The sequence below is a fragment of the Eptesicus fuscus genome, chromosome 12 (assembly GCF_027574615.1).
Source record: "Eptesicus fuscus isolate TK198812 chromosome 12, DD_ASM_mEF_20220401, whole genome shotgun sequence".
Classification (NCBI taxonomy): domain Eukaryota; kingdom Metazoa; phylum Chordata; class Mammalia; order Chiroptera; family Vespertilionidae; genus Eptesicus; species Eptesicus fuscus.
The window spans coordinates 71,353,047-71,378,100 of record NC_072484.1 but is presented as its reverse complement, the minus strand read 5'-3'; the positions used below and the strand labels follow the sequence as shown (position 1 = coordinate 71,378,100).

Below are 25,054 nucleotides of genomic sequence, written 5' to 3'. Positions count from 1 at the left end.
TCAAATATCAGCCTAAACGCCAGGAGAGCTAACATACAGGCTCGGGAAGCGGTAACAAGGGGTTTCGCATGCTGGTGGGTTTCAAAAGCAAATCCATACTGAACCCTGTGACCTACTGGAGGTTCTAAGTGGAACCTGGGGAAGCAGCTTTTCCGTACAAAACAAGGACGACGACGACGACGACGACGAGCCCAGGCTCGGCTGGATGTCTATAATACTCATTTGCAGTAAGGCTTTCAAGATACATGAATTTTTATAGCATTTGTATTTTAAGGATTTAGGGCAAATACATTTTTTTTCTACTTGATAAAAAGAAAATTAGTACTTAAAAGGTTCAAAAATATATTGATTGAGTGATTTTTTTTTTTACATAAATAAATTATATTGATTTTCAGGATTTAACAGCTGAAAAAACCCTTTCTGCTTCCACTGGAGGCAAAACTGAACAAAATGTTAGTTAAATAGAGAGAGCAGCATTTCTAAGAAATCTGTTGTCAGCATTACAGACCATCTATGCTACAAAGATGTCATTAAATAGGATCTGTTCAATTACTGGGTTCTTTCTTCTTATACGATCAGTTATAGATTTTCTGATTTATAGCTTTGATTCACAAAACTGGGACTCCACTTTTTGAAAATACATTTGATTCTTTTCGGTCACGATTTAACAGACTTCTTTGAGATGCTCATTTTAACATTTACATAATTTATAATCCCAAATGTATAAAAGACAATGACAAAAGCATCATAAATAAATAATGCAAACTGAAATAGTTATGTCAAACTTTTGGACCTTCTGATAAATTAGCAAAACGGTAACAGAAAAAGTAAAAAATACAGTAAATTGTGACAACAAAAAGTGAAACTGGTACTAGTAACACTTCCAACATTTCCAATGGTCCTGCACTGCCCTGTGCCCCGGAGTACTGAGCCATGAGCTTATTTCAAGTCTCAGAGTGTGGACTGTCAGGAAAGGGTAAGGTCATCGGAAGGTTTGGAACACGAGTGGGAAGGCCAAAGGAAACGGCTGAAGTGCTGCTCGGGCAGGAAGAAGGAAAAATAATGCTAATTTGCAATAGTCTCGACTAACTTGATGATTTGGAATCTGGGTCCAACTGTAAAATATAAAACCAAATAGAGAAAAAATGGAGAATAAAACTTTTCACAGTCGTTTTATAAAAGGTGGTACACACGTTTTGACAACCTCAGATGACTTTGACAAAAGGACCTAGGCAAGTGTAAAAGTGTTGAGTGACTGTTTTCTCGCAAGCTCCAGAAAGAGCCTGATTCTTGGTGGACGAAAGCACAAAATAAAAACCCATCAGGCCCGGTGGTGGCTAGCGCAATTTTGGAGAATGGAGAATGAGGGGAGTGGAGTGCTAGTCATGTGCTTGTGAGCAGCGTGCAGCTCCATGGAGGGCGAGCCCCTCACCCACCCCCGTCGCCAGCAATAACTCAAGGTGTGTAAAGTGTCCTCATACTGAGACTCACCCTTTAACTTGGGAGAGAGCATACGTATATAAAATAATGCCTAGTCAGTACTTCTTCTTGCTGCAGGTGCTGAAAAACCATAAAGGGGGAAGTTAATTTATTACCAATAAGGATTTTGTTTTATAAAGAAATGAATATATGCATTTTCAATCATTAGTTATATATTTCTGTCTATACTACTCATTTAGTAATCATGATAAAATAGGGAAATATCTTAACTAAAAAATGTGCACCAGCACTTCCTTTTCCTGTGCTTTTTGGTTCCCCATTACATTCTTTCCCATCCAACACAGCTCACGAAAAAAGAGCTGCTCTGTCTGTCCTTCGGCCCTGTAACAGTTAAGTCCCTAGACAGCCTTCTTATGCCATTTTTCCTCCTCAAATACGTGGGAAACTTGGAAGAGAAGGGGGTAGGGCGTGTCACCAAGTACTGTATTAACTCCGATTGCTGGAATGAACAACTGGATAACAGAGGGAGAATTCTGTGCCTCCTAGACTAGGTCGACGACACTTATCTAATGAAGTGGCAAGACCCTGCAGCTATTGACATCTGTTACCATAGTTCTCAGACAGGAAATTAGGTAGGTAAATATTACTTATGGAAACACAGGTTCTTATGAAGGTGAAGGGAGGGAAGTAACAAACCTTTATGGGATAAGAAACTTACAAGTCACATCATTTCTTAAATGAAAAAGTTCTAATTGGTGTCACTGTTGGAGTCTTTGAGGCCCCCGTCCCCGGCCTGTGCTGCATGTTCTCTATCTGAGGGCACAGGTGCCCTGGATTCGGGGCAGTTCTGGTCATTGCCCGGCTCCCTGTCCGACCCGGGAGCAGGCTCTGGGTTGGGGTTCGGGTTGTCCCCTTTTGTTTTCTTCTTCTTCCTCTTTTGGCTCTCCAGCCCTGCTATCTCAGAGTGTCTGGCCTGCTGCATGGCTGGCAGAGCCATGCCCATGCCAGGGGAGAGAAACATGGGTGGGTAGATGAGTCCAGGAGATACTCCTGGGATGAGAAACGGGTTAAAAGCCACAGGACTACTCGCAGTTATTGCAGGTTCAGACTGATCGGAATATGGACCAGGACCGGGCTTGTCTTCCGCAGACGTGTCCGTTTTTCCGTCACGGCTACTAGGCTTGTCTTCTGCAGTCTGTTCAGTCACTGATGTGCCACTTTTCGTTGTGCTTGACAGAGGCGCTGGAGCAGTCGAAGTGCAGGTAGTTGCCATGGGGGCATTGAGGAGGCCCCCAACACCGAACATCTGGGGCACGGCGGCCATTCCCGGCAGCATCATAGGCAGCATGCTCAGGGTGCTCTTGACCTCTTCACCTGTGGGCATCGTGGCGAAGCCGGCCGGGAACCCCACCAGCCCTGTGAGAGGGATGCCCGGCATATTTCTCATGTTCTGAAGTCCTACCAGGTCCATCCCAGCAATCAGTCCATTCATGAACAGTGGCCCCATTCCAGAGGGTGAGTCCGCCGCAATGGCGGGAGTTTTCAGAAGCTCACTCCGAGGCCGTCTCCCCCTCCTGCGGGGGCCTGCATCGCGAAGAACAGGCTCGGTCAGGGTGTGATTAAACTTGTTTTCTGGGAGAAACCCCTGAAAAGGGACAAAGAAACACAAGATGCTGAAGGTTACTGGATGACGTGTGATCACCTGTCCCAGCTTGCGAAGGGTCCCTGATGGCACTGCCTCCTGCCGGAAGCAGGCAGCTCTCCTGCCTCACTGCACCTGAAGGCTTTCTCCCTCCGAGGCCGACAGACAGCCTGTCACCACCAAGCAGTGCCATCAACATGCTCATTGTGCAAAAGCAGTGTCCACCCTGTGGAGAAGCTGACAGTGCTGGGAGCTAGAGACCAGCAGTAGACGCCCAGGTCTTAGTCAAGACTCTTTAAAAAATTTTATTGAAGTATAACTGGCATAACCTATTAGTTTTGGTTGTACAATGTAAAAACCATATGGAATACTGCAGGAATTTGCATGTCTTTTTTTTTTTTTTTTTTAAAGTAGGTTTTTATTGGTTCCTGAGAGAGATAAAGGGAGAGGGAAAGAGAGAAAAACACCGATATGAGAGAGAAACATGGATTAGCTGCCTCCTGCACACCCCATTCCGGGGATGGAGCCTGCAACCCGGACATGTGTACAAACTGGGAATCGAACCTGCCACCTTTTGGTGCACTGGACTGCGTGTCATTCTTGTATAGGGGCCATGCTAATCTTCTCGGAATCGTCCCAAGTGTAGTATATGTGCTACCAACGTGTGCAGTCAAGACTCTTGTGGTTGCGACTCCTTGACCAGATCCCAACATTCGTCTTCCTCATGACTCAGGAAGGTTTTTTCTTTAAAAAAAATTTTTTTAAAATAACTTTTTAGATTTCAGAGAGGAAGGGAGAGGGAGAGAGAGATAGAAACATCAGTAGCCCTGACCGGTTTGGCTCAGTGGATAGAGCGTCGGCCTGCGGACTAAAAGGTCCCAGGTTCGATTCCGGTCAGGGGCATGTACCTTGGTTGCAGGCACATACCCAGTGGGGAAAGTGCAGGAGGCAGCTGATCGGATGTTTCTCTCTCATCAATTATTCTAACTCTCTATACCACTTCCTTCCTCTCTGTAAATAATCAATAAAATATACTAAAAAAAGAAAAGAAACATTAGTGATGAAAGAGAATCATCGATCAGCTGCCTCTTGCATGCCCCCTACTGGGGCTCAAGCCTGCAACCCAGGCATGTGCCCTGACTGGAAATTGAACCATAACCTCCTGGTTCATAGGTTGATTCTCAACCACTGAGCCACACAGGCCCGGCACAGGAAGACTTTTCAATCAGCCACAGAGCAGAGTAGGTAACTGAAAGTGAGGTGTTTAATACATTACCCAGCCCACAGGAAGAAGTCTCGCTAAAGGGACACTTAGCTGTGTGTGCCCAATCCCCTCTGAATTGTGAGCTCCTGGAGGGCAATGACTCTCACACACCTATGTATTTGCCCGGAAATGAAAGCATTCCTGACGATCACTGGGGAAATGCATCAGAAAGCAGCAGTATTCTGGTTTCCCTTCAAGGAGACGATCTTCTTTCCTCTGTTCAGAGGCACTCTCCAGTGTTCTTACTTAGTGGAGAGCTCCAGAACTCAGCACTCTGCTCCACGTGGACTGTACTGTGACTGTGCCTGGGACTTACAGCTATGCCTGCACACAGGTCACTAGCACCACACATCTGGATGACTGAGCTACAGAGAATCACAGAGGAGGACCTACTGTCTAATGTATCAATGAGTGGCAGGCAGATGTGGGGGAGAAAGCACCCGCCTAGAGTGGTTTTGCTGCAGCCACATGCGCTCCTTCCTGTGACTGTGGCTCAGGAGCTCTGGGGGGAAACGATGCAGTGAGAACCTGCTGAGAACCTGCTCCCCCAGCGCAGCAGCTACAGAGAATTAAACCAACCACTGCCATTACAATGTAACTGACTCTGAATGTGTTTCAAAAATGGCCAGAATAACCCCCATGTGCAGGGAGAAATGTTTTCCTCATGGAAAGGGCGACAGTTCTTCCAGGACTCGTCTGAAATGCCTACACCCCTCTGGTTGATACCTACGCCCCGTACTCTTCACAGCTGTCACTAGGCTTATCAAGGTGATGCATGTCCACAGTATTAAAGGCCACTTGTACTTCTGTTGTTAAGCAGCCTCAGTCTTCTTTGCTCAGGAGCATAAGGAACAGGCCTTCCCCTGTGGGTTCCTAGGGAGTCATCCATCATCCCTTTCTGAGCCACAGTGAGAGGAAGCAACTCTAACTATTCTGGTGTCTCCTCCTTGTGGTTCTTGTCACAAAGCGGGTGTTCTTTTACAACCTTCTCTCTTAAAAAAAAAAAGTACTAATTTAAGAGAGGGAGAAGGAGAGAGAGAAACATCAATGATAAGAGAGAATCATTGATCAGCTGCCTCATGCACATCCCCTACTGGGGATCGAGCCCACAACCCGGGCATGTACTCTGACTGGGAATGGAACCATGACTTCCTGGTTCATAGGTCAATGCTCAACCACTGAGCCATATCAGCCGGCTACAACCTTCTCTTTGATCACAACAATGGTAAGGCTAAAAAATGTTCAGAGTGGCCTTGTGAGATCTGTGACCCTGGATTCGCCCTGGGACGCAGGTCACAGTTAGGGCTGGAGTGTGGACATGTGATAGGGTTAAGAAGCTCCTGAACTGGGTGGGAGGCGGGAGGGCTCAACAGTGAGGCTTCTCGGCTGGGCCTCTGGATGCTGGAGAAGCCATGCTTTCTATGACGGCTGTGCTGCCTTTTCAGGATTCTCAGGCGTCTGTGTAAACGCCTTCCTTTCCTGCAAGCCCACTGAGGCTCAGAGGCAGAGACCCAGTTGCTCTCCTCAGTGGAGCACTCGGAGCAAGAAAGGAGGGACAGGTTTCACCAAGAGATAGCGGATGGACCAGAAAAACGTTGTTAGGCCTGGTGAGTGTGGAGAAAGAAGTCAGAGCAGCTAAGGACATTAAAGGGCTGAGACTGGTGATCAGAGCAGTTAAGAAATCTCTTTACAAACTTCCCAAGGACACCTACTTTGAACTTTAATCGAGTTGCTCTGGCGTTCCAATTTGGTTCACTGCCTCTCCTCTTCCTTAACAGTCAAGTCAAATCCTTAGAAAACCCCACAGACCTTTGCTTAAGGGGCTGTTGTAGAGACAGGGTGTGCTAGCGACACTGAGTCAGGTTCTCCACGAGGCGTGAGTACACACGTGTATGAGAAGCAGCCGAGATGCAAGGGAGACTGGCTGCCAGGGTGCTCGTGCAGGGGGCGTGGGTAAGAGGAGCAGCAGCAGGAGTGCTGACGGTAGATTAAGTGAGCACTTACCCACGTCAGGTACCGTGCTTAGGGCTCCATCTGCACTATTGCAATTAATCACCACACCGACCCCATGGAGTTAGTACTGTTATCTGAGCCATTTTACAGGGCGTTTACGAATTCAGACACGTGAAAAAATGTGCACTTGAATGTTTCCAACTCCCCTCAAATAATGTTAATTTTGAAGTCCCACATCTGTTTCCCAACGAATATGAAAGAAAAACCCGGTCACCATAAGCCAGGCAAAGAGCATTGTGACGGTCATCTCTCAAAAGCTTTGGTTTGGAAGAGCAGAAACCTCTGATACTGTCGTGCGTGGTCCCCTTCTTCCTTACGAAGTGAGAGGGGCAGGGATGTGCCGCTGGGCAGTTGGTCCGGTGGCCCCGAACCATACCACACTGTCTCACTCTGTGTCTGGGGATGCTGGTGGAACAATTCCTCAACTGAGGTAGTAGGACTTGATGGACTGGGGCCAGGCTACAAGTGCCATTTCTCTCGAGTGTGTCTTGAGCCCATTAAGGAAAACTGCCTCATTCTGGACTCCACCGCAGTCTCAGGCCCCTGCTGGGCACAGCACCCCAGCCCAGGGCCCTGGCAGGGTAACCACAGCTCAACCACAAGGCTTTTCCAAGCCCTCTTTCCTGCAGCCCACCCACAGCAAGAGCCAGAGAAAAGTGCCGGTGGGTCGCTTTCCTTTATACCCACAAATGTTCCCCTCCTCGCTCTCCCTATGACTCTCCTGGGGTAAATCTTTCTGTGGGAAGCAAGCAAACCCAGAGCTCGGTGAATAACGCCCTCCATCTTATTTTCAAACAATCTGCTATAAACCACATACTTGATTTTGAGCTCATCGAGGCACTTAGGACCAGACAGTGCACTTAGGACAGCCTGCATCCTGTGGGACCAGTGGGCTCTCTGGCCCTGCCCACTAAGTTCACGGCGCACTCCTCAGGCACCAAGATGTCTGAAAATATCCCTTCCCTACCCTTGTTATGAACCACTGATGCCAAGAGAACGCTGGGCCCTTTCAGAACTGGGAACAGGCCAAGAAGGCACAGGCTGGCCACTCTCTCCTTCAGACTGAGAGCAGCTGCAAAGGCCCCAGGCGTGACGAGAACAATTCTCACCTACAGCAAAGCCAGAGGCGCGCTGGCAGAGGAAGTCGGCTCTTACCACTTCCTGTGGGAGGGAGAGTCGCTTCAGCCACCCAGCTGCTGCCCACCCTCGTCAGATGCCCCTCCCAGCAGCTCGGCGACCACACACAGCGGCAAGTGGGGCTTTGGCAGCGCTCCCTCCTGGTAATTACACCCTGGGAGCAAACCTGCTTCCCTTCCAGGGAGGCTTGGGGAGAGGGCAAGGAGAGCGAGGAAAGGAGAGGCAGCCATGAAGCAGCACCGGGGCAGGGCTGCCTTTGCAGATGATTACAGGGGCCTCCCACCCGAGAAGCACGTCTGTCTTCATCAGCACCTGGTAGCACTTATTCCAAAGCCTGCAGATTCCAACTCTAAAACTCAACTCCTGGGCAGAGGAGGTGGTAACGAAAACCTCCCTGCTCCTCCCAGGAAGGTGAGCAGGTTCAGCCCACAAATATCCAGTGAGTGGCAAGAGACCTAACAACTAGATGCAGCATGTGGATCCCAATTTAAAAAATCCTACAAACAAAACAAAATAAAATAAAACAAAACAAAAACTAGCTCTAAAAAACATTTTTGGCCCAAACCGGTTTGGCTCAGTGGATGGAGCGTCAGCCTGTGGACTCAAGGGTCCCAGGTTCGATTCCGGTCAAGGGCATGTACCTTGGTTGCGGGCACATCCCCAGTGGGGGGTGTGCAGGAGGCAGCTGATCGATGATTCTCTCTCATTGATGTTTCTAACTCTCTATCCTTCTCTCTTCCTCTCTGTAAAAATCAATAAAATATATTAAAAAAAAATTTTTGGAACTGAAAAAATCTAAATATGAACTAGATATTAATATTCACATGCGCAATAATGGAAATAGTTACATAGGAAAATGTTGTTAGGAGATGCATGCTGAAGTATTTAGGGGTGACGTGTCATGTCAAATGACCCAGTGAGAAACAAACAGCAAAACTATACACACATGTGTGCATATAATGTGAAACAAATGTAACTTACACATATGAAATATATGAAGTATGTACGTGTACACACATACATTTAATGAGCGACCACTGTGTACTGGGCCTTCTGACGCCGAATCCCCCGCCTTACCACGCACCAGTGAGCCACAGCCCACAGAGCAGCGAGAAGCCCCTGTGGGATGGGAGCCTGTCTCTAGAAGGGTAGGGTCTCCCTGGGAGAGAAGAGTGCAGTGCACCAGAGGGCTCCTGCCCCAGGAGGAACCGCGGGAGACATGGTTGAGAAATGGGCCCTCCTGGAGCCTAGCAGAGTGTCGATGTCAGAGCCGGGCCGGCTCTGCCCGTGGGAAGGCCATGCAACCCTGAGGACCATGTGGACAAGTGCTTCCTGTTCTTGCTGAGCTGCAGGAAAGGGCCTCCGAGGCAGAGACTGTGTTTATTTAACAAAGCAGGGAAAGTGCATCTCTGGTAAGAGGCTGACTTGCAAGAACAGCTTAGAAATGGGTTTTCTGGCAAGGGGTCAGTGTCTGTAGGGAGTGATGAACATTAATTTCCAGAGAACATGAGGGAAATTGTCAGACATGTAGAAAGACATGAGAGGGCCAAGGGGAAACCACATGGTTTTTCTGACGAATCTCTAAACCAAGAGCTCTGAGTTACAACAAAGCAAGAACTGGAGGTCTCTACGGGACAACACTGCTGAGTGCAGAAAGTACGAGGCAGCGTGAAGGCTGGAGAGAGACAGATGGGATAAGAACCGAAGCTGAATCAGCTCGCCCAGCACAAGCCGGTCTAAGAGGGCGGGAGGGACATTTTCTGAGGAGAGAACAAGAGAGTTGGAAAAAGGGCCTCTTTTCAACATGACAAACTTTCTAAGAAGCAGGCCACAGGGACGGAGATGAGATGAGAGAGCAGTTATGTTTGCCGAGTTGCTGGAGAGAAGAGGAATCATGCAGGTGACAAATCAGTAACAAGCTTGGAGAACATTAAGTAACAGCTCTTTCTGCACAGAGGAGGAAATGACTAGGGTGGGTGGTCTTTCGGAGCTAAAACAATAAATCACCTCCAGCAATCTCACGAAGGGAATTTGGATCCCAGGACGGCCGCGCTGGCCGAGCACTGAGAGAGGCACTCGGGAAGGCTGCGAGCGTGTTGACTCCCAGGAAGAGCAGGCCCCCGTGAGGATCTTCAGAGGCTTCCCATTTGGGCAGAATGCACTTTTAGGGGGTTAATAACATATTTAGGAATAATTTTCCCAAGCTCAACGCCTTTTCAAGTTGAAATGATATTGCTGCCCTCTAGAGGTTATGAATTTTCTATTCCAAATTTGTACTCATCTGTAAACGATAATTAACTCATATTTGTTATACTAGAAGTATTTTGCAGATGTCTTTGAAGTCTCTTCCAGGCTCATGATTCTGTAATAGGAAAAGGGCCGAGCTTGGAGTCAGCTGTTTCTCATTGTCAGTGAAGACGGACTAGGAGGAAATATCTTAAATGGTAGCCAGAAAAGCTAAGCTTAGAAAATTAAAATGTCCAATAATGAAGTTTGTTAAACACTGGAAACAGACTGCTGATGAGTTAAGGTATATTTTCCCTGAACTCTACCAATAGGGGGAAAATACCAAGCTTTGGGAATGGGTTAAATACATAAGTAAACTAAAAGTTTTGCAGGTAAAGGTTGAAACAAATGACCACAGCACCTACAGATGTCCTGTGCTGCCCCTTGTCCTCTGGGACCGCCTGGGAAACCCGCTTCCCTGCGGAGCTCACTCTCCGAGTCTGCAAGGCTAGGCTCTGCAGGGACAGGCCCCTCTTCCTTACCCTCAGTCCTGGCTCCTTGGGGGCAGCAGAAACCCTCTCTTCCCCAATCAGAGAGTGGACGTCTAATTTCCCAGGTTCCTTACAGCGTGGCCTCCTCTGCTTTGGTTTGTCTGAAAAAGTCTAGGAGACAAATGGAAATCAACATTACAAAACATTCTGTCACAGAGTCTGAGGAGGGTGGTGCATGTCAATTGGTTTTGCTCTTTTCTCATTAATGGCCCTCTGCAAAGGACCCAGCCAGGTCATGTTGAAGGAAAAAGCCACCTGGCCCTTGCCTAGGCTCTCTTCTTGAAGCAGCAGCAAGCTGGAAAACAGGCTGTGAGGGGCCTCCTGGCCCCCCAGACTAGAACACCTGGGCTGTCTAGACAGTTTCCCAGGGCGCTGCCTAATCCCGAGCCCTTTCCTTGTCAGCACTTTCTCAGATTCTCTCCACTGCTACCTACCCAGCAGCTCTGCCTGTCTTTGAGGGTGTGCATCTGTGAATGCATTCCCTTTCTTTTCCTGTGAGCTCTCTACCTCCATTTCTTATTAGCTAGATGTACCCAAAACACAGATGGTGATGGGTAGATGAGCAAACAAGGAAAGAAAAACCAGGAAAAGACATCTGTGCTCAGTAGCCCTCTCCTATAGATTTCTAATCTGAAAGATTTAGGGCTAAGGCAGTAAGAAGACTTGAGGAAAAGTCCCAAAGCAAGAACTATATAACTAAGAACAGACACACTCCTATAAAATGATAATGTACTAACTTGAAAGGAACACACAGGAACATTTTCATGAAGTGGCAGTGTTTATGCAACCTAACGATTTCTCTGTGAGCTTAAGATATTGTGTGGTAATTCCAGGGGGGAAGGGGCTGAGCTTAGGCTAGTTGTCTTCATATTCTGCATGTCTATTTGGCATAGTGTTCTGACATGGGTTATAACTTTTTTCTTGACTTTAAAATGATGTCCTTAGTTGACAGAGATTTCTCCCAAACTTCCTGGTCTCCCTCAGCATACTCCTTATCAAAACAGCACCAAGTAGGCAGAAGTAAAACAGCAATCCCAGGCAGTACCAAAAGCACTTACTGCTCCAAAGCCAGGGACGTCTAAGGAGTAGTCAGCCTGCTGCCTCAGCCAGTCAAGCAGACTTTTGCTGGGAATGGTCTTCTCAGCCTGGCTGCCAGCTGCTGGGGCCGGTTCCGGGGTCGAAGGGGTGGGCACTGGCCCTTCAGGGTGTGAGGTGCTCAGAGAGGCCTGCCCTGAATCTTCATGGACTTCCTGGATGAAGGGAAAATAAGTATGTGTAGTTAATCATGCCAGAATGAAAACTAGTTTCTAAAAGGAAAATGTGTAAGGTATTCTTTGAATCTTTGTCTATTTCCACCTGAACATTACTCTGCTGGGTGCTCGAGTAAGAACCATACACACTACTTACCCACACAGATGCCACTGCACGTGAGGGGTGTTCCCTCCACCTGAATACGCCTCTCTCTGTCTTGTCTACTTGGTAAACGTTAATCCCATCCTATCTGCTCAGGTTCAGGGTCACCTCCCTTGTCACCGTCACTGGCAGTCCCCACGGGCAGTCCCAGGCAACAACGGCCACTCCTGTCCTGTTCCCCACAGCACTCTTCGCAGGTTTTCCACGCCTCACTGCAATTTGCTTACCTATTTCTCCCTTTATTGTTCCAATACCTCTTTTACTCATCTCTGTATTCCCAATGCCTATACTTGGGTCTGCTGATAAAGTACAATGTCAATGCTAAATAAATGTTTGCTTAATAAATTTTAAAAATACTCTCAAGTCAAGGGGAAAATTTCATCAGTCATTCCATTGGACTCTCACCATCATTACAGAGAAACTATGGCTTTGCACCTCTGAAAAATTAGGCAACCACCCCAAAAGCTTGCAGGGTTGGGCAGGGAAAGAACCTGCCACTTCAGCTTCCCAAATCATACAGAAAGTCTAAGAGGAAGACACATCTCAAACAATATACCTTAGCAATAAGCTGCTTGAGGAATAGAGAAAGAAGTCCTTGGCTTGGTCCCCTGATCTGCCACTTACTAGCTGGACAACCTTAGGCTAATTATTTCATGCTTATAAGCTTCAGTTTTCTCATCTATAAAATGGGAATAATAGTACCACCTTCACAGGGTTGTTGTAAGGATCACATAGGACAATCATGTAAAACCCTGAACACAGTGCCTGGCACATAGTAAGTACTCAACAAATACTAGCTATTATTATTCCTTTTAAAATAAGAAGACATGCTTGGCTGAGTAGCTCAGTTGGTTAGAGCATCCTCCTAATACATCAAGGTTACAGGTTTGATCCCAGGTCGGGCACATACAATAATCAACCAATGAATGCATAAATAAGTGGAATAACAAATCAATGTTTTTCTCTCCAGCCCCCTTCCTCTCTCTCTCTCAAATCAAGAAAGAAAGAAAGAAGAAAGAAAGAAAGAAAGAAAGAAAGAAAGAGAGAAAGAAGAGAGAGAGAGAAAGAAAATAAGAAAACATGAAATGTGATCCCTGTTTTGGAGCTCAAAAATCAATAAATGGGAAAAACCAAAATATAAAGAGAAGTCAGTGGTCTTTGACACATTAAACAAAGTCTAAGGGGGTCTCTCTCTTGGCTGCTGAACCTTTTCTGTTGTTTACAATGATCTCCTTTGAGTTTAGAACGTCTTAGTGTGATCTCAGTGAATCCTCACAGCGACCCTCTGTGGGAGATGCTGCGACCCCCACTTTACGGAGGAGCAAAGTGAGGTGGTGATGTGCCTAATGCTGACCAGAAAGTCAAGCAGTAGAGTCATGATCAACCTGCAGAAGTCCTACTCCTGATCCTTCTTCCAACCCCAGCTCCTGGAAAGCCACTCATCTGGAGCTACCAGCCACAGACTCAACCCTGCTGTCTCACTTTGCTCCCTCATCATGTGGCTCTTCCGAGACACCCGAGGATTTGGGTTGTTTCTATTTGAAAAGGCAAGACCTCCTGGCTCATTTCTCCAGGATGCCTGCAGATTAAGGGCCCTTGGTGGATTAATACCATCTATTTCTAGAAAAAACTGAGGGTAACTTATTATGAAGACATAATGAAAGTAAGCAGGACAACTGAAAAAGGGAGAAAAGAGACACAAACCAAAAAGTTTTGTGTCTGAGGAAGAAGGGTTTATTGCTCCGTGTAGAAAGGCCAATGTTTCTATTTAAGGCCTCGTATACCCACCAGGATTCCTGCCTGAAGTGTCTGCTCCTTCAAAAAGATGAGGTCCATCCCTCCTTCAGCATGTTTCCGCCTCCCTCTCCGCCTCCTCGCGGCAGCGTCATCTCTTCTGAGGCTCCCGTTGACGATCTGCCCGGTCACTGGGTGGATCAGGCCAGCTTGCAGAATCCCAGACAAGTCCATGCCAAGGGCTCCTTGGAGTGAACTGATAGCCCCCATCTTAGGGGTGCTGGCACTCACTGGGAAAGGGGACGTGGCTCCTGGGGAACCCTCAGACGTGCAGGAGAGGTCTATTGCTGACTCCCCGTGCCAGCCATTGAGGACGATGGGGGGGTGCCCATGGGTGGCAGAGAACTGTTCCAGGCTCCGAGCCTTTGCATCCCGCTCCACCTCAAACTCGTAAGGACGTCTGTGCTTTTGTTCATCCTTTGCGAAAACTGGAGCCAAGAAGCTGTCCTGTGAACACACACACAGGGCTGAATGCCAGCTGTTTCTTCAGGCCCGATTTCCTTGGGCAGAGTATGATTTCTAATCATCTTCTAGCTCAAGCCTTCTCAAACTTTAGTACCAAATCGCCTGGACAGCTTGTTAAAATGCAGATTCTATTTCAGTGGGCCTAAGAGTTTGCATTTCTAACAGGTTGCCATATGCTGCGAACGCTGTTTGTCTATGACCTACACTTGGAGTTGCAAGATTTTAATTTAGGGAATCTCAACTTCGGCTGTACATCAGGATCAACTGGGAAGTTTAAAAGAAATTCCAATACTCAGTCCACACACACACCAATTAAATCAGAACCAGCAGCTCTTCAAGGTTCCCAGTGGATTCCAATGTGCAGTCGAGAGTGAGGGTAAGTGTGCTCATTAGTGTACCTACAATTAATCTTGACTTTTAAGTTTGAAGTTATAAAAATAAAATAAAACTCATTCCTGCTTTGATTTTCCTAATTTCTATCAGCTGCCACCCTTCCTCAGTCCTCCATGTGGTGAACACACTAATCCATTCATGCCCCCTTCCTCATATGCCTGCCAATTTCCTTGCCTTTCTTTGTATTCACTCTGCCACTAACCTAGTCTAGAACCTCATCTCTTCTGCAGCTCCTCACGTGGCCTCCAGCTGCTGAGGCACCCCCTCTTTCCTGACCTCAGCTCCTGTGAGCCTGCACACCACTCCAGCTGACTTGCAAAACTCTGCCTTCATCACGCATTTCCCTGCTCTAAAACTTGTAATGGCTCTTCGCTGCCTACAGGATAAAAATCCAAATTCTTCAATTAACACTAATGGTTGCACCAAAACCCCCCACAAAAAACCCTATTCATTCAGTAAATGGGTTGAATGGACGACTCAGCCAAGAAGTGCAAAGTGTCCCCCACCCTCTGTTTCATGGTCAACACCATTCTTGCGGCCTCACCTTCTGGATCTGGGCCACCAATGCCGCACCGTTGCTGAAGCTGTGCTCCGATGCTTCAGGCTCCGAGAGGCTGCTTCTCGAACCGGCGGTGCTGGTTAACACAGGGGCGGGCAGTGTGCCCGAGGGCTCATACTGCTGGCTGGAGGGCCACTTCCCGTTCAACACTACGTGGCAGATGTTATCTAGGCGGTTGATTATCACTCGATCCTGTAAAAAAAAAAGACAAAATCTCTGAGGAATAAGTACCAAGTTACCCAAGTTTGAAAAGTCCCTTGAGATCAAGTTTTCTAACCAGAATGACCTGATTAGAAAGGAGCGCTCACTTTATAATCCTTAACATAAAGTTCAAAGCCACAGTTGCTGTAAATATGAAGACAACTTAACATTTTTGTCTTATGGTCTAATTAGTCAAGTGCATATACCTTCAATGCTCAAATGTTACAATACTAATACCTTTTACAGATATTAAACATTTCTCTGAATCTGTTACTCAGAAATACTCTGGAAGGTAAATATAAAGAATTCAGAGCTGAGAATGGCCTGGGAGAAGAGGGAAAGCGCTGGGAGAGACCTTTGGCCACTCCGAGAAGGAGAAGAGGGTTTTCTCCTGCAGCAGCTGTGCGATGGTGGGGGCCCGGGCTTCCTGCAGGTCGTCTCCGATGTCGCCCGTGAGGCCTGATGTCGAGCTCTTGCTCTCCTCTTCAGAGTATTTCCCTGGGTAATCTGGCAAGAAAGGTTAAAAATTTAGATACTTGGGAGATAGGAGTAATCTGAAAGATCAGGATATCTGATCTCTTTTTAAAATTAGCCTATTCTGTGTTATTTTAAATTGAATATTAATTACCAGGTCTTCTATCTCCAGAAAAACCACACAGGTTAAACTGTAAAGGTAGATGCCGCTCTAGGGCTACCCATACAAGTCATGAGAAGAGTTGCATCTACACCCCAACAAAAACAACAAGGAAATAGACGAGAAAGAATGTTTTCCTGCGTACCCAAGAGTAAAATGAGTGAATGACCACAAAGAGGCTTTCATTTGGGGTAGTGGATAAGAGGAAATCAAACATTATAACCCTTAGATGCATTTGAAGGAACAGTCTATGAAACGCAACACAGCAAGAAGCTGATGTTCTGTTTTCTTTTTGTTAATCCTCACCTGAGGATATTTTTTTCCATTGATTTTTTAGAGAGAATGGAAGGGAGGTGGGGGGGGGGGGGGGAGAGAGAGAGAGAAAAGAGAGAGAGAGAGAAATATCGATTGGTTGCCTCCCACATGTGCCCCGACCAGGGCCAGGGACATGCCTGCAACTGAGGTATACATGTCCTTGACAGGAATCAAACCCGGGACCCTTCAGTCTGTGGGGCAAACACTCTATCCACTGAGCCAAACGGGCTAGGGCAAGAGGCTGTTAATGAAAAGTCATAAAACCTACTACAAAGGTAAAACAGACACGATTCGTGTAAAAAATGATGCATAGGAACCTAGAACATTTAAATTACTTCACTGATACAAAGAAATGGAAATGCAACTTATTCTTTCAAGCTTAAGTGGATCTTTAAAGATCCACTTACCAGGAAGGACAGGGAGTGAATTAGAGGGGGTCAAAATGCCTCAGGCAGGAAAAGTTGTGAACTTCTCTTCCTGGTGAAATGACAAGGAATGTGTATCCTCTGATGGGTACAGATTTCACTTTTTTTTTTAAAAAGTATTTTTCAATTACAGTTTAGACTCAATAATATTTTATATTAGTTTCAGGTGTACAACATAGTGGTCAATCACATACTTTACAAAGTGGTCCCCCCCCCCCCGATATTTCAAGTGCCCACCTGGCACCATACAGAGTTCACTTTTGACTGTACAAGTCTCTCGGGGAACTGGAGAGACCCTTTACCATGAGCAGGGCCTTGCTAGGCCAGGGGATTCAAGGATACACAAGAGAGACGTGGCCTTGGCCCGCAAGGATCGTACAGTTTCATGGGGAAAGAAAGGAAAACAGCAAATAAAAAAACCACCACAGCAATGATAAACAAATAACTCCAATTATGAACCATGGGGAGTGCTAGAAAGGGAAAGAAACAAGGTGCCATGCTGGCAGGGGGAAGGCTGGGGAGAGGGCATCCCACAGGCGAGAACACTCAAGAAGATGAGGCAATGGGGAGGGTGCTCTGGGCATGTGGAGGAACTAAGAGACATCCAGGGAAAGGCACAGGGATGAGGCTGGAGGGGCAGACTCCTCTAGGTCATGCTGAGTTCTGTAGGCCAGGAAAGTAAATGCTACTTTTATTCTAGATCCTATGGGGAGCACCAATGAAAGGTGTGAAGCAGAGGAGATGGATTTAAGTTTTCAGAAAAAGCAAAATGATGTGTGAGAGAAAATCCTGGAAAAGCAGCCAGAAGATCCGGGAACTGGCCCAATAGCCATGCCAAAGACTGCTCCTTCAGCTGTAGAATTCGTCTCAGAACCAGGCTAACCCTCCCTGCTACACCTATTCCACATCACACACTTGTGAGGGCCCCTTCAGAGGGCTGCAGAAGCAGTTTTAAAGGCATCGGTGCAAAGAACTTTCATCTACGAATATGCGCAAGCTTATCAAGTTCACTGCCCCTTCCACCGCAGCAAGGCAGCCACTGCCCCCGCCCCCCTTCTACCTCAACTCAGCAAGGCAGCCACTGCCCCCCTCCACCTCAACTCAGCAAGGCAGCCACTGCCCCCTCCACCTCAACTCAGCAAGGCAGCCACTGCCCCCTCCACCTCAGCTCAGCAAGGCAGCCACTGCCCCCCCTCCACCTTCTACCTCAACTCAGCAAGGCAGCCACTGCCCCCTCCACCTCAGCTCAGCAAGGCAGCCACTGCCCCCTCCACCTCAGCTCAGCAAGGCAGCCACTGCCCCCTCCACCTCAGCTCAGCAAGGCAGCCACTGCCCCCTCCACCTCAGCTCAGCAAGGCAGCCACTGCCACCAAAGGACATCAGTCAGTGCACAGCAGCTCTCCTCTAAACCATACTCGTCTATACCCTGCACTTGTTTGACTGCCTGGGTTTCAAAAAGCAAAGTAGGTTTTATAAATCACACATGGCAGCCGTCCTTCGTGGCCTGGGGTGAGGAGGATTGGCAGGTCACAGACTGGCTCCTCTGAGTCAGCTGGGGCCACAAGCCATGTTCAGCTCAGCTCCTCTGTCCTTATCCTAGCTATTGTGCCAATTTTAATTTGGCTTCAGAAGACTTCCCAAGATAATCACATCACACTAACTAAAACCAAAGGCTGGGAAATCACAGTATCTATATCCCTGCAAGGCATGAAAAATCTCAGGGGCATCTAGATTCTTAATATTTTAAAATTCCTTCTAATTTGAACCCTCATCTAAGATTCCCCCTATTTAAAAAAAGATCAAGTATGTCTGTGTATTTGTTGAGTTACTTATAATTTTATTTTAATTTCTGCTGAGTTACTAAAAGGACTCTGCTGAGTTACTAATACCCCAACATTAAGTCACAGGGTTTTAACAATGAATGAATAAACAGTGCTATCTTTCTTCACCTTAATAAAGATCACATTTATTTGTATTTTTGTGGAGTGCCTGAAAAATTCCACCTATATTAAGCTACAGGTTCCTGAGGTTCCCCGGCTGTTCTGTTTTACTTAGTTTGAAATGCCCTATCGAGGGGAATAGCCAATTATTCCCCCTGATGCCACCTCTAGCATCTATCAGATAAAAAGCACACAGCCTCTGCCCCAATCACATGGCTGATGCAATAAAGGCGCTATGATCATCTATAACCCTCCTCGCTTTTCTGGAATGACCAGAGTTAAGGTAGTCTCATTTTCAGACCAAGGCCTGGGACCTTCAGTTTTAAACACATGGTGAGTGCTGGTAGACCTGTTTCAGAAGCCGTAAAACTTTTGGCACTCCCCACTCCCTCCCCCTCCCTGTCATGTGAGAACTGGCTTATCCAAAATACCACAAGGTCCCACATACTGTACCTTGACTATGGCAGTTTCCATCTCTGTCATAGTCATCTTTACTTTCGAAATCCATGTCCTCTGACTTGAGCTCACTTCCTTCAGGAGGATATGTAGGGAACCCTTTCTTCCCTTCTGCACTTTCTTTCCAAGGTTCTTTTACAAGTTCATGCTTCACTTTAAATGGCTCCAATGGAATGGCCGTGAGCTCACCCTCCATTGTGATGTTATTAGTTTTGCTTTTGTACAGGTCTGGGCTATGACCCTTGGGCTTCTCCACTTCAAATTCATCACTCTCCAGGCCGCGTGTCCACCTCTCCAAGTGTTTGCAGTGGCACTGACAGGCCGCTTGAGGAAAAGCCCCCTGCAGCCCGGCACTCTGGCTCCCGGCCCCTAGGCGGCCTTTCTGGGCTTCCTCTGCAGGGAAGCCTCGGCCCTTCTCTCCTGGAGTACTAGCGGTGGGCTCGCCCAGAGGCAGAACCTCTGGCCTACCCCTCCCGCCTGCTGCTACATCCAAGTTTTCCTCCTCGTTTTCCTCCTCTTCCTCCTCTTCATCACTGTGGTTCTGACTCAGTATCAAATCAGTTTCTAAACTCTTGTTTTCTAGTAAATCAATTAATTGCTGCTCTGATGACAGGTTTCTTTTGGAGTCACAGACACTAAGGTTACACATATCGACAAACCCACTTTCATTTCCTTGATCCAAGGAAGGGGAAGCCAAGAATTTGGCTTCCAGCTGCCCGACGCTTTCAGGCCTCTGCTTTGCCTCACTGCAGCAGAGCTCCTCGTCTCTTGCAAGAGACAACAACAAATGTTTTCCATTTTTAATGTTCATTTGAGCTACTCCTGCTTCCAAACTATCCATAAGAGAGGGGCCTGCAGCTACTTCTGCCTCGTGGCCACCGGGCCGACAGTTCACACCTCTGCTTGCTGAGATGCCAAGAGCATCTGTTCTGGATTCTGTGTTGGTATGTGGGCTCTCCTGAAAAGAGCCCGGCTCTCGGCTGAGCCCCTTCTTACCATACATCATGCTCTCCAAGGATTCAGGCAGCAGACTTTCCTCGTGGGTGATGGAGATGACATCCTGAACTTTAGAAATAAAGTTCTCACACGTTATGTCCGATAAGCTGCCCTCAGGTGGACCAAGATGATCATCCCTACCTTCAATTTGTCCTAGATTCTCAGGTTCAGTTTCAAGGGACTCTGAAGTCCTGCTCATTTGTGTATATGTAGGAGATTCATAGAGTTTGGAGTTGGTCTGGTAAAGGCAATAGAGACTCTCTGGAGCCTGAGTGTCAGGTCTTTTATGCTGGGCGTAGTTTCTGTAGGCGTCCAGGAAGGACAGCTGGGGGTCAGTCATGACATAATAGTCAGTGCGATTCAGCCCATGTTTGGCGGTGCCAATGAGCAGGTCCCGATCGTGCTTCCCACACTCCCACCACACTGGGAGGTAGAGGCTGGGCCTGCAGAGCTGGAGGCGTTCGTGCAGCTGGGGACACGTCAGCACCTGCTCTCGGACCTTCCGTAATAGTTCAATGCGGTACAGAGTTCTTGCAGCCCGTTCCTCAGTGATGGGTTCAACACAGATGGTGGGATCTGGGGGACCTGGGAAGGTAAACAAAGAGCCCATCACTTCAAGGAGCCCTTGGTCACCTGCTGCCCACCTAGTCCCTGCTCTTTGGTCTTACAGTTTAACTCCCTAGGTCCGCAGCACGGCAGTCTCGGTGTGTGCGCCCCTGCCAAAATGAAAAGCTAAAAGAGAACGGGAGGTTTTTATGAAACAGGACAGACCCAGCGAGGGTCAGAGAAGAGCACAAACACTTCAGTTCTGGAAGTAAGATTAGTTCCCCTGCAGTAAGCATGTACTATGTGCTCCTGACACTAGGTGCTTTGCACATGTTAGTTCTGACAGAAAGTCTAAGATATACCAACATCATCCTGTTTGAAGGTTAAGGAAACATGTTTAGATAAGCTAACCTGCTCAAGATAGCAGAACCCGGACTCTAATCCAGGTCTTGTCAGTGGGACGCCAAGGTCCAGCTCTCCCCACTCTATCCAAGCTCTCCAGCTTTAGTGAAAACACACTAACCATGCCACCCGGGGGCAAGAGTTGGGACATCTGTGCATGCTGCCAACAGCCCAGCACCCAAACTGGGTAGGCTCAATGTGTGTTTTAGCTTTCCTAAAATGCAGTCACATGGCCCAGAACAAGTTTATCTACAAGGATGAGGCTGAAGAGGACCTTGAAGGAACTGCTGCAAATAATTCCAAGCAGGAAGAAATTTCTCAGAAGAGGTCTCTATCAGACCAGGAGATGTTAAATGATAGCCACTTCCTTTCTCTAGCTACAAGTCAATACATGAGAAAATGAAGTTAAGATTTAATCTGAGGAAGGTGCCAAGTTCATAGCAGGATAAATCTATGAGACTTAAAAAAATAAAACTATACTTTGGAAAAGGTGATTAATAGTAGTCTCAATATTTCTGTGAGGTTTTAATTTGAATTTCAATTTTTATTGGAGTTATATTATTTTGGGAGAGAGATTTTACTTTATGAGGGTGGACCTAATTTGGAGTTCATAAATTTGTGAAAACCCACTTGTTTTTACCTGAAATCTTCAGGTAGACTCCACTTTTATAATTATACCTAAAATAATTCTGAACCTGGAAATTTAAGCATGTTCTTTCCTTGTCTCATCTGGGATACCATGACAGAGTTTTCTCACCGCCATCTTTCCACGGGGGCAGACGGCAGACGTGCCGGCACATGGCCACAAAACTATAAAAATAGTGTTCCAGGCTCTCATCCGATTTCTTGTCCAAACGAGAAATGATGCGGAACTGCGTCCAGTTGAAAGTTTTCTTTTCTTGATCATAAACAACACCAAAGGAAGACACTGTTCTGTAGAAGTCGGCTTGCTCCCTCCTTGTCCACCTGAGATTTAATCAGCAAGGGAGGGTGAGCGGTTTCTCTTTCTTTATAAAAAACCAACAACTAACTTATTAAACACCTCCTGAAAGAGACTGTGAAGTCAAGAAAGCAGGTAGGGCTGGTTTGTCTATTTTACTGCTTGTTTTTATTTAAGTTAAGTTGGGCTGAGAGGCTTATAACGAGAACAGCCTACCAGCCGACCTGCACTTCCCACACCTTTCAGCTCTCTTCTGGTACTTACCTCTCCATTTCTAAACCATGTGTGATCTCCTGACTCATAAACTCAAGAAATTACCTAGTTTATTTCCTCTTGTGAGAAAGATTTTTATAATACTATGTATGCTTACACATTTTGCCATATTTTTTGCCCCCGTTTGACATCCTAGAATCACAGAATCCTGGAGGGACCTTCCAGACCTTTAAATTCACCTCCTTCGCTTTATTGACAAGAAGCTGGTCCAGAGAAGGAAAGCACCTCCCTCAGCCACACACCTCCACGACTCCTTATCACACATTGGCTTTCTTCCTGGTTATGTAGGCAGGTTTCCCATATCAATTATTTTCTCTAGAACACAAAGACTCTGTAGTCTTTATATCCTGTAGAATTAAGATAATGACTTAAGGGGGTTGGATGATTATACTCCACCATAGTCTTTGAGGGGCTTTGGGCACTACACTCTTCACCCCCAGAAGAAGTGGGGTAAGGAGTGCAGCAGGGGATCAGAGGAAAAGTGAGAAGCAAGAAAGAAGGGACTCTGGCTCTTCTCTTCGGAGCTGCAAAAGATGGAAGAAATATTTCCCCCGTATTACCAAATTTCATAAAGCCAGGAGTGCAAAGAAGTAATTGAATGTGTTATGTGGTGGTGCTTTAACTCACTGGATGTTACATCAGAGGGATGGAGAGATATAAAAACTCAAATAATTGCAGTGTTGTTAATTTTTCTGGTGGTATCAATCCTAACCGGGCCTTCTGTGGCCATTTTTAGCTTAATTCTCAGACAGGCAAGTAACTCCTGACAATTAATATCTTCATCCTAGGTTGGCTTTGTAAAAAAAAAAAAAATCCTTACATGAGGATATATTTTTTTATTTTTTTAGAGGGGGGAAAAGAGGGAGGGAGAAAAGGAGAGAGGGAGAGGGAGAGGGAGGGAGAGAGATATCAGTTGCCTCCTATATGTGCAGCAACCGGGATTGAGCCTGCAAGTGGCCCTGATCTGAAATCGAACCCACAACTTTTCAGTGTAGGGGATGATGCTCAAATCAACTGAGCCACCCCACCTGGCATTTTTTTGGTATTTATTGTTCTCAAAGGCTTGACAAGGACTGCCAGCTATAATAAGACAGCTTCAATGCACACTATTCACTTTGCTGCTAAAAGAACGTCTGATATATGCCCTTTGTCACTTTAAAAAAATATTTTTTCTTTATCGATAAAGGTATTACATATGTGTCCTTATCCTTCCCATCCCCCCCCCCCCCCGCCCATCTGTGTCCATTATGTGTTTTTTATTTTTTTCTTTACGCCCGGGAACTCTGTGTCCATTATGTTTATATGCATGCATACAAGTCCTTTGGTTGATCTCTCCCCCAAACCCCCACCCTCCCCTACCTTCCCTCTGAGGTTTGACAGTCTGATTGATGCTTCTCTGTCTCTGTTTTTGCTCATCAGTTTATGTTGTTCATTATATTCCACAAATGATTGAGATCATGTGATATTTATCTTTCTCTGACTGACTTATTTCACTTAGCATAATGCTCTCCAGGTCCATCCATTCTATTGAAAATGGTAGGAGTTCCTTCCTTTTTATGGCAGCGTAGTATTCCATTGTGTAGATGTACCAGTTTTTTAATCCACTCATCTGCTGATGGACACTTAGGCTGTTTCCAAATCTTAGCTATGGTAAATTGTGCTGCTACGAACATAGAGGTGCATATATCCTTTCTGATTGGTGTTTCTAGACCCTTTGTCGCTTTTATCCAGCATGGTGTTTTTAAGCCCCATCCCCAGAGACTGGGGTCCCATTTAGGAAAGAGGGTCAAGTTGGAAAATCATAAAAGTCTTGGAATTGTGAACAGAGGCTGTCCTAGATCTCATCGGACTCCCCAGTCAGCAAGACAACAGTAACATTTGGAGGCTGGTTCTAATTAATTTTGGAGACCACCTATCTCCATGAGAGAACATGAAGTACACTTCCCTGCGGCTCTCAGCTTTCCTTTTTGTCCCCTTTACCCACTGGGCAGCTCAGCACGCCCTCTCGGCCACTAGCTTTTATTTTACCTCTTTTGGGCTTCCTTGTTGATGAGGTCCATTTCAGAAGTCCTCCTGAACATCTCTTCCTGGACCCAGTATCCTTGGTTACCTGGTCCCAGAATTTCAGGCCGGCAGAGTTCCTTGCGGTTGCAACGCTGGTAAATAGTGACCAGTCGTCTGAGCCGAGCTGTGAGCGCAGATGAAACTGGCCAGGGCGATTTGTCTGGGTCGGAGCCATCCTGGGCTTCAAACATCAGTGAGGACATTAGTATTTACAAACAGAACCCAACAGAGGTGACTGAATAACTGAAGGAGCTCAAGTGTTAGGCAGAGCTAGTGGGCTGCAAGTTTGCTTTAGAAACAGCTTGGTTGTGGTTGGCTGCTCTGTCTCAAATACAAACGTGCCTGTCTGTGGGGGTAGAACTGATCGAGGACCTTGTTCTAAGCCAGGAAAAAGCAGACCCTCTGAGGCCTCCCCCATGGAGAACTATGGGCTTTTGTGTAGCTGGGCTTTTCAAATGCCAAAGACTATAAAGTGTGAATTCAGAAAAACAAACCAAAAAAATCCAAACCAAACCAAACCCTCCTAACTTTTCTCCCTCGCCAAACATTTAAATTAAAAAAAAAAAAAAAGGAAACCACAATTCCTTTGTTTCCCTCAGACTCCACCTGACGTCAGAGACCATCAGTGATTTCAGTTTTGAACTTCAATGCCAGGTGGAGGAGGCTTGCCAGAGCCAAGCTGCAGCTCCGTGTACTACTCCAGGGGAGTTTGACCAACGCCCACTTCCATGGCTTTTTAAAAGAGCCTCCTTAAAAAACAGCATTTTATGAACCGGGACCTTACTTTTCTTTGCCTTCAGAAGGTCACAGTCTCACCTGCCCGGCTGTCATCCTTCTTCTCACCAAAAATGCCATCCCCTCCATCACTGGAACTCTCCTGGGGATAAAGGAAGCCATCAGCAAAGCTGCAGCTCAGAGGAAAGCACCCCAGACAACCCTTGTCCAGAAGGAACAAACATGCACAG

The 25,054-nt window shown here is 46.6% G+C and overlaps 1 protein-coding gene, 1 long non-coding RNA gene and 1 pseudogene across 2 annotated transcripts in view; 1 reads left to right on the top strand and 2 right to left on the bottom strand.

Moving 5' to 3' along the window:
• Positions 1–373: 373 nt before the first annotated feature.
• CHD6 (chromodomain helicase DNA binding protein 6) overlaps positions 374–25,054 on the bottom strand; it is a 181,036-nt gene continuing 156,355 nt past the window's right edge. The window contains exons 28-37 of the mRNA XM_008158512.3: positions 24,906–24,966; positions 24,054–24,270; positions 21,570–21,778; positions 18,866–20,449; positions 15,454–15,605; positions 14,883–15,089; positions 13,475–13,927; positions 11,332–11,523; positions 10,265–10,384; positions 374–3,085 (exon numbers count right to left, since the gene is read on the bottom strand). Of these exons, the coding sequence (XP_008156734.2) occupies positions 2,189–3,085; positions 10,265–10,384; positions 11,332–11,523; positions 13,475–13,927; positions 14,883–15,089; positions 15,454–15,605; positions 18,866–20,449; positions 21,570–21,778; positions 24,054–24,270; positions 24,906–24,966 (4,092 nt within the window). The 3' untranslated portion in view covers positions 374–2,188. The remainder of the gene's footprint in view (positions 3,086–10,264; positions 10,385–11,331; positions 11,524–13,474; positions 13,928–14,882; positions 15,090–15,453; positions 15,606–18,865; positions 20,450–21,569; positions 21,779–24,053; positions 24,271–24,905; positions 24,967–25,054) is intronic.
• Positions 3,651–3,750, bottom strand: LOC114230067 (U6 spliceosomal RNA; annotated as a pseudogene).
• The window catches only part of LOC114229130 (uncharacterized), a 34,237-nt gene continuing 27,858 nt past the window's right edge, over positions 18,676–25,054 (top strand). Inside the window, exon 1 of the long non-coding RNA XR_003615217.2 lies at positions 18,676–18,745. This is a non-coding gene — a long non-coding RNA (uncharacterized LOC114229130). The remainder of the gene's footprint in view (positions 18,746–25,054) is intronic.